The sequence below is a fragment of the Prunus dulcis genome, chromosome 4 (genome assembly GCF_902201215.1).
Source record: "Prunus dulcis chromosome 4, ALMONDv2, whole genome shotgun sequence".
NCBI classification, from domain to species: domain Eukaryota; kingdom Viridiplantae; phylum Streptophyta; class Magnoliopsida; order Rosales; family Rosaceae; genus Prunus; species Prunus dulcis.
In genome coordinates, this window is record NC_047653.1 from 14945911 (window position 1) to 14954210 (window position 8300).

Here is an 8300-nt window from a genome sequence, read left to right on the forward strand (position 1 = left end):
TTATTGTAGCTTCGGACACCAATCTATCTGAAGTGATGCACTGTAGCGTTGGGCACTGTATCATCGAACACTTTTATTAGAAGCGCTGATTGACCATGCGCTGGTCAATGTTTGCGACTGGCTTCTATCTAAAGGGCCTGGGCCGCGAAAGCATCAATTGGGCCTTTTTAGACATTGAAATGGCTCTTGGCGGTTATGCCTCAGTTAATTAACCACAAAATTAGGGCATTAATTGTAAAAACTATATTGTGTTAATTTTGGTCCCAACAACATGTTTAGGTTGGAGATTAGAATACAATCTCATCCTAAGCCGAACAACACGTAAAATTTCCCCAAACTTGCATCCATACCCAATTTTTATTTTTCATAGATATGGTACCTCTTTGTCATGAAATCTCTTTTGCTACTAGTGCAATCACATCTCACGAGGTTGAAGCTGTCAATTCAAGTAGTACACAAGTTGGGTTGAATTTAGAATGTCGTGAGACCTATCAGTATCTACCATTGATGTTAAAGCAAGAAAAGACAACCACAGCTACAAATCTTGGTACCATATTTTCCAAAACCAAGTTGTGTATCGTGCGCACATTCCCCTACATAATTTCTCACTAAAAAGGGTTGCAATAAAACATAGCATGTATTAAATTAATTCCATTCATACACAATTCATTAGGGGACCCATTGCCATTCCAAACATCATAAACAAATCTTGGGCTCAACTTGAAGATTGACGTGGCTATTTAAATATTGAAACAAAACCAAGGGCAATGTGATAGGAGTGTGGGACGCAGAAGGGAACATGTCCAGCAGGTTACCACCTGACTCACCAAGGGCAGTTCGGTCATTTGACTTCCGAAAACAAAGAGAGAGAAAGAGATAAGCTCTCTCAACAGCACTCAGCAGAGAGAGAGAGAGAGAAAGAGAAAGAGAGAGCAGAAGAAATCAGAATGGTGACAGAACAAGAGATATCGCAAGCCTTACAAGCCCTAATCCACGACACCACTTCCAACCCAAACACCACCACCCCGACCTTCACCACGCTAAACGACGTCGTCCAGCAGCTAGAGTCCAGGCTAGGGCTTGACCTCTCCCACAAGACCGACTTCATTCGCACCCAGATCCACTACTTCTTCCGATCCCACCCACCAACTCCTCAGCCCCAACCCCAGCACCAACAACAACAACAACAACAACAACACCAACACCAACTACCTCAGCCTCAGCACCCAAAAGACCATTTTGCCCTCAACCAGCCCCCTAATTACCACCACCCCACTCCCTCCGCCTTCCAGACCTTCTCGTCCCAGCCCCCGCCTCCACTTCTCAAGCCTGAACCGGGCTCCGCCGCTCCTGTATCGGTTTCTGGCTCAAACACGCCCAAGGACAGGTCTATTTTTTTTTTCTTTCTTCTTTGGGTAATTTCTGTTTGGTTGCCTAGAAAATTGGGGGAAGGGAAAGTGGTATAATATGATAGGCTTTGCATGTTATCTTGTGTTTGGTTATTTTTGCAAAGTTTCAGCTTACCGTGGAATTGGTGTTCGCCTTGCCAATTTGTGTTTTCGAGGCAATTAGGGTTTAGGGAAACTGGAAAATTGTCCAGTCACATTTCGTTTATTGTATTAAGAAAGGTCCTCCTAAGTTCATTTCCTTCATTTTCCTGCCATAGAGTTTCGAGAAAATTTGAGCAACAAAAAGAAAATCGATAATTTCATTTTTAACCGTTGTAGAAGTCTAAAGCTTTATGTTTTGGGGCATGGGAAGTCGAGAAACCAAATTCCAGTGCTCTTTCTCTCTCCATTAACATTGGTAGGTAGGTTTTAGGGAAATTTCGAAACGTAGCCAGATTTTGGACATGTCAAAAGATATTTAAGCCACTTTTTAATATTAGATTTTTAGAATTTTAACCACTCTTAAGGGGTTGGAGCACTGCTCGAGGGATCTCGAGAGGGATCGTGCAGTGTTCAAGTGGGCCTTGAGTGATAAATTCCCTAGGTTTCAGTTTCAACTGCACTGATTTTGGCAGGGTACGGCTGTAGATTTTTTAGCATAAGCAATTTGTTGGTCTCCTATTTTTACGCATTTGGTCTTTTATATGCTTTATGTAAAGTGTATTTGTTTTTGGAGGATATTTGGTCTGTCATATATCAAGTTTTATTCAGTTAAGTCTTGGGTTGCAAGCAAATAACATGGAAAGATGCTTACACGATGCAGATGTTGTAGTACTTTGGTGCATTGTAGTAGTTTGATGCTTGGGCTAATGTTTCTGTGCATTTTATCATACTTTTGCAGCGCTAAACCTAAAGCTAAGAGAAAAGGTGGCCCAGGGGGTTTAAACAAACTTTGTGGTGTTTCACCTGAACTTCAGGTCATTGTTGGCCACCCAACTCTCCCAAGGACTGAGGTTTGCTCATCCACTAATGTTATTTGTTAAAGTTAGTTTATTGTATGTGAAGGACTTAGGCTTTTGTTTTTCTTTTACTGTTGAGTTCAGATTGTGAAGCAACTGTGGGCTTACATAAGGAAAAACAATCTCCAAGATCCTGGTAACAAGAGGAAAATTATTTGCAATGAGGAGCTCCGACTGGTTTTTGAGACAGACTGTACTGACATGTTTAAGATGAACAAGTTGCTTGCTAAACATATTATTGCACTTGAACCATCAAGTATGTATTTGGTGTAACAGTTCCCCCTATCTGTGTGTGGGGGCCCACCTACTTTTCTGTGTGTTTTGTGATATGGGTGTCAAATTTGATACTTCCCTAAGGATTTGATGTTTTGGTGCTCTCAGAACAGTCAGTTCCCAAGAAGCCCAAGGTGCCCAAGGTTGCTGTGGAGTCTGGAACGAAAAGTACTGAGCCGGGTCCTTCTCTAATAATATCTGAAGCACTTGCAAATTTTTTTGGTGTTGGTGTAAGGGAGATGCTCCAATCAGAGGTTTTAATGCGTATCTGGGAATACATAAAGGTGAACCATCTGGAGGTAAGTCGACCCACACTCCCCATTTTCAAAATAAATAAATAGCTAAATGAATAATTAAAAATCACTGACGTAGGTAACTGGTGCATAAGTTACAAATTTATTTGGATGCAGTGGCTGTTTGAAGTTTTCTAGCACAAATGGAAATCGGGATATTTTTATGGAGTCTTTATATTTTTATAGCTTACATGGGTTATGCTTCAGCTGGGTTTGTCTTTATCTATTTACTTATTTTATTTGCTTGAGGTGTATATAAATACAATTGAGCTTGAACTTGGTGCAGTGGCTGTTCGAATTACTTGAAGTTTTTCTAGCACAAGGAAATTGAAAACTGTTTTGTAGAGTTTTTAAACTGTATGCTTTACATTATTCTCACACCAATTGCCTGTCTTTGTGTATTTACCTTTTATTTCTCGAGGGATATATAAATAAGATTTGGTAGTATAGCGTCTTTAACCTAGTTTGGCATTACTTTAGTAGTAATTTACTTTGGTCTCTTTTAGGATCAGTTGTGCGTGTAGTGTCAATTTGTTTATCTTATGCAAGCTTTATGTTTGTGTTGTGAAGCATGGTGGATGGTAATCAAAATGATGGCTGGGTTTCTCAAGTGTTTTACTTAATAGTCTATCTATAGATTATTTAAGATGTTGTAGAACTTAGTTTCAGCATTTAAAGAGAGAACAATTCGCACCTACACTTAATGGCATGAAGGTTGTGCAAGAATCTGATTTTTGTCCTGTCTGATTAAGAAATTTATTGTCAGTCAATCCTCCAGTAATTTATTGGGACCAGAGAAGTTGAGAAAGGACTGGAAGCGGCAATTGACTTTATTAACCCTTGTTTTTTCTCCTTGTTTATATACATATCTAGGATCCTCAAAATCCAATGGCTATACAATGTGATGCAAAGCTTCAAGAGATCTTTGGTTGTGAAAGCATCAGTGCATTGGAAATACCAGATATTTTGGAACGTCATCACATATTCAGGAGATGATAATAGGTTTGTAGATACTTTGGATTTATCTTTTATTTTGTTATTTTAGATACTAGTCCACAAGATTTGACAGAATGCTGGTCATTGGTTGCAGTTGCAGATATATGGCGTGATAACTTGTGCGCCAATGTTGGGGGAAATTGACGGGCCTCGATGTCTTGTACTTTGACAACTCGTATGGCATGTTTTTAGCTCATGTTTGTAAGTAGTAATAGTATGAAAATGTACCATGGCAGGTCTTATTTTGCAAATGGCGCCATGGTTTGTCCGACCTTGCTGTTAGGGTAGACTGAGAGCTTTTGGAGTTTCTAACACCTGTAAAATAGCAGACAGTAGGAAACAAAAGCAAATGTAAGGAGATCCTAACTTATTTTCAGTTATGAATGTATGTATGTATTTAGTCATTGGGATGCAGCTTGCGAGTTGCGTATGCAGTGCGCCGTCGTTTTGGTTTTGAATTATATATGTGGAGAGCGAGCCTGAAAATGAGGGTGTCATCGAGATCTAGAACTTAGTTTCGGACAATCCTAATGTACTTTTCTTAATCCATGTATTAATAATGTATTCTCTGAGAAGTTATCTTAATTTGTTCCTGAATTTTATTCATTGCTTACTTTTTTTTCTGGGGAAAAGAATGATATTATACTCTGCAGAAGAATTTCTCTTTGTCGTGTGTAAATGTATAGAAATTCCCGTGACTGACTTTTAATTTTATTGGTGAAAACCCCGTGACTGACTTTCAATACTAGAAGACTTGGCAAATTTTATCAGAAATAATATTTTATTCAAATAAGGGTTGATTGATGAATGCCCCTTTGTTCTTTATTATGCATCTGCGTCCCGTGACTTGGTTCCTTCCTAACCACTTCCTTCACATGACAAATATTGCCAGAAAATTATAAACAAATCCCATTTCTCTCCTATAAATCAACGTCTTTGATCAGTTAATGAAACAGAAACAAAATGGCAAGTACTTGTGAAGTGCGGTCCTTGCAATGGGTAATGGCGATTTTCTTGATAGCACTTGTGGGTGGAGCCAGGGCAGTCTCCATATGTAACATTGACTCCGCCAAGCTGAATGAATGTCGCCCGGCAGTGACCGGAAACTCACCAAAACCACCAACCAAGAAATGCTGTGACGTTGTCCACCAAGCCAACTTGCCCTGCCTCTGCAACTACAAGTCTGCCTTCCCTGCATTTGGGATCAACCCTGCGCTAGCTATGGCGTTGCCTAAGAAGTGTGGCATGAGCACACCACGAGAATGCCATGGTAAGATACCAAAGCTTTGCATGGTTACTACTAATATGCCTCTGATTGTATGGTGTGTTTCTAACCATTGTTCTCTCTGGTTCATTGCAGTGGTTTGAAGCACTTGAGGCTGCAACAGTTTCAACAACTATGTGATTTTACCATTTCCTAGTGCTTCCTAGATTTGAAATATTTATAATGTTTTCCATGCATATTTTGAAAACATCTATTTGTTACCTTTACCTGTGTTGTTAAATCCGTCTCTGTAATTGCTATATGCATTTGTCTGTACCAGTATTTTCTTTTTGTTGGAAACCCAACAATAATATTAGGCAATGCGAAAACGTCATTGCTGCTTGCTTTGCAGTTCAAGTCTAATACTTTTTCAGTACTTGGAAGTTGCTTTCAGTTCTGCTTCAGTCGAAGCTGCAACTTCAACAAATAACATCCATCTGGTAGCAAGTAACATTTAGTTGGTCTTTCTAATAAATACGAAACCCAGATTAGTTTTGGTTCAACCACTAATCGGGATAGTCAGCAGTTGGTATCACATTTCTTAGCATAATATACACACAATTTTACTTTTCCAAGCAGTTAATCTGCTGCCTCAATGAGTCATATATTGTACCCCATAGGCAAAAGTAACGCTAGAAGCTGGATAATGTCGAACAGGGAAAAGTTAACACTTACGGCATCCTAGAAAAATTAAACATCTTCATGCGCAAAAAGTTCACCTACCCGCTTCGACTAGCACTGGGATTTGTGATTCGTTAGGGTACATTTGATGCATTGCTATGATGGACTGAAGTGGTGAAGTCATTCACTCAAGCAGCAGCAGACTGATTGGCAAGTGGCCCTCCAAATATTGGTCTCATGTAGGCATCATCAAACCTCCTCCAGTAAAAATGTATGGTGTATACAGGTCTCTCCATCAACATGGACAAATTATCCTTTGCACGACTGATATTGGTCTCAGCAGATTCATCAAAGGAGAGCAAAGGCAGGTTCATGTCCTCTGATATGTCCTTTGACTCTTTACGGTTAAGGGTGCTAGTTGCAGCGTGAGGAAGCAGATAATTTATAAGTGGCTTTGTCAGAAAGCCAAACACCTAATATCAAAATGATCCCATTATAAACTTTTCGAGCTGCAGAATTAATGCTTGCTGACATTATTCTCAATAAGGGGGTAAAACCAGTGTACGGAATAATGATAACGGTTATAATTTCCAAGGGTTAATCGTTTTATTAGTCTCTGAATTTAGTTTCGTTAGGACAAATGGTCCTGCCGTCAATTTTTTTAACTTTTCTATTAAATACAGGGGCAAAATGGTATTTTTGTATCAAAATTGATTAAAATATGAATAAAAATTAAAAAAACTAAAAAATTAAAATTAAACTCTCTCTCCCCCTCTATTCCGATTTCTACTCCCCCCAAACTTTATTTATTTATTTATTTGGTTGGTTTTTTATTTGATTTTCTTTTATTGTTATTTTAAAGATATGATTTTTTGTTCATTTTTTTTTGTTTTAATATAAAAATACCATTTTACCCCTGTATTTAATAGAAAAAGTTAACAAAATTGATGACAAGACCATTTGTCCAAACCATTTTGGAAACTGAGGTACTCAAATGCAAATCAGGTCAATGTTCAGGGACTAATAAAATGATTAACCCTAATTTCCAAATTTTCTTTACTATATAAACTGTAAACGAAATCACAAGAAGAAACATGATTTACATACCAATGTACTAAAGAGGACAACGATTATGGTGTTAGTAATCATCGTAGCATTGACTGGATCCCATGTGACACCAGAATATGTGAACTTCACGAGTCATCAAAAGCATTCCGAGTCATCACAAAATCAGTGTGGTTATTTTCATTAGAGTAACTGTCAACAACTTGTAATGAAAAAAGAGTATACACACCTGTTTAAAAGCCAAAGCAATAGAGACAGCTCCTCTGATTAGCCCAGCCCAACATATGATTACCTACATAAATATCAATTTCAAGAAGTTCTCTAAGGGGATGCATAAAAAGATTATCAGATTGGGTACACTTATACTAACCTGGTGTTTGAATGAAAGTGAAGATGATCCCGTAGCTCGTCTATTCATGTAATTGGAGATTGCTGAGAGAGGGAATACAAATGCAGCACGTCCGAGCAATATTAATACGAGTATTGTACTATAGATGCCCAGTGAATCCCCAAGGCTGCAAGAGTAAAAAGTTTAAGAAAAACCAATAAATTGGCTTCACTTGATACATATATTCTTGAAAAGAGCTTATTAAGTGCACCATCAATTCAATCAAACTCTCTGTTTTTTTCCCTGTATTCTTCAATCATAAATCAACAAGGTACTCCTAGTTTTAGTGCAGAATAATGTGCCTTTATACTCGAAGGTACTCCTAGTTTAGTCAGACACAGAATAATGTGACTTGCTTGAATCAACCAGCCACCTGCTAGTTCTGTGTATGACCACAAGCAAGTCAGATATATATGGTGAAAAGTGTTTCAGTTCAGATATATAATATCCGTACGAATGATTTCACTCTTTATTTTTTCACATCAAAGTATGCAGCCAAAAATTCAAACTACCAGCAAACATTCTCCGGTAAACAATCAAAAGTACCCCAAGTTGGGTGATCAAGGGAAATGGAAAACAATAGAATTTCAGGAGGAAGAGTACCTTAATGTAGTTATCTTCCACTTCTCAATGTCAAGAGCATCCATTCCCACATAAAGAAATATGAATGTTTCTGCTATGAATGACATCATTGCAAATACATGCCTAAAAATTAGAAGGTGAGAGCAGTCAGATGAAATAGCTGGGACTTTATGGGGACTTTAATCGGTTCATACATGCCTGGTTGTGATTCTTGAACTTTCAGTGACATTATGCCATGCATAATGCGACATGAGAATCCCGCAAAAGAAAACGGTCAGAATTCCACTCAGTTCTAACAACTGCATGTCAATTAAAATTAGAGGTTTTCAGCTATATGGGGAAATAACAAGCCAGCTTCCAAGTTCATTTCAACACAAATTACAAGAACAGTGAATAGAAGAATCTGTGGGA

At 38.3% G+C, this 8300-nt stretch overlaps 2 protein-coding genes across 2 annotated transcripts; both read left to right on the plus strand.

Annotated features, from left to right (window-relative positions):
* The first annotated feature begins 754 nt into the window (after positions 1 to 754).
* On the plus strand, positions 755 to 4575 carry LOC117624754 (upstream activation factor subunit spp27-like). Its single transcript, XM_034356186.1, has 6 exons — positions 755 to 1387; positions 2290 to 2401; positions 2492 to 2663; positions 2789 to 2979; positions 3847 to 3975; positions 4064 to 4575. Exons 1-5 carry the CDS (start codon positions 948 to 950, stop codon positions 3967 to 3969), a joined length of 1038 nt encoding a protein of 345 aa, XP_034212077.1. The 5' UTR covers positions 755 to 947; the 3' UTR covers positions 3970 to 3975; positions 4064 to 4575.
* A 396-nt stretch (positions 4576 to 4971) lies between these two features.
* LOC117625458 (putative lipid-transfer protein DIR1) lies at positions 4972 to 5374 on the plus strand. Its single transcript, XM_034357008.1, has 2 exons — positions 4972 to 5286; positions 5330 to 5374. The coding sequence occupies exons 1-2, from the start codon at positions 4972 to 4974 to the stop codon at positions 5372 to 5374; spliced, it is 360 nt and encodes a 119-aa protein (XP_034212899.1).
* The last annotated feature ends 2926 nt before the right edge of the window (positions 5375 to 8300 follow it).

Bases quoted from the DNA above. Each gene is read 5' to 3' on its own strand.
- LOC117625458 (XM_034357008.1), top strand. From the start codon at position 4,972: ATGGCGATTTTCTTGATAGCACTTGTGGGTGGAGCCAGGGCAGTCTCC. The intron at 5,287-5,329 runs GTATGGTGTGTT...GGTTCATTGCAG, and splicing joins CTACTAATATGCCTCTGATT to TGGTTTGAAGCACTTGAGGC.
- LOC117624754 (XM_034356186.1), top strand. From the start codon at position 948: ATGGTGACAGAACAAGAGATATCGCAAGCCTTACAAGCCCTAATCCAC. The intron at 2,402-2,491 runs GTTTGCTCATCC...TGTTGAGTTCAG, and splicing joins CAACTCTCCCAAGGACTGAG to ATTGTGAAGCAACTGTGGGC. The intron at 2,980-3,846 runs GTAAGTCGACCC...ATACATATCTAG, and splicing joins TAAAGGTGAACCATCTGGAG to GATCCTCAAAATCCAATGGC.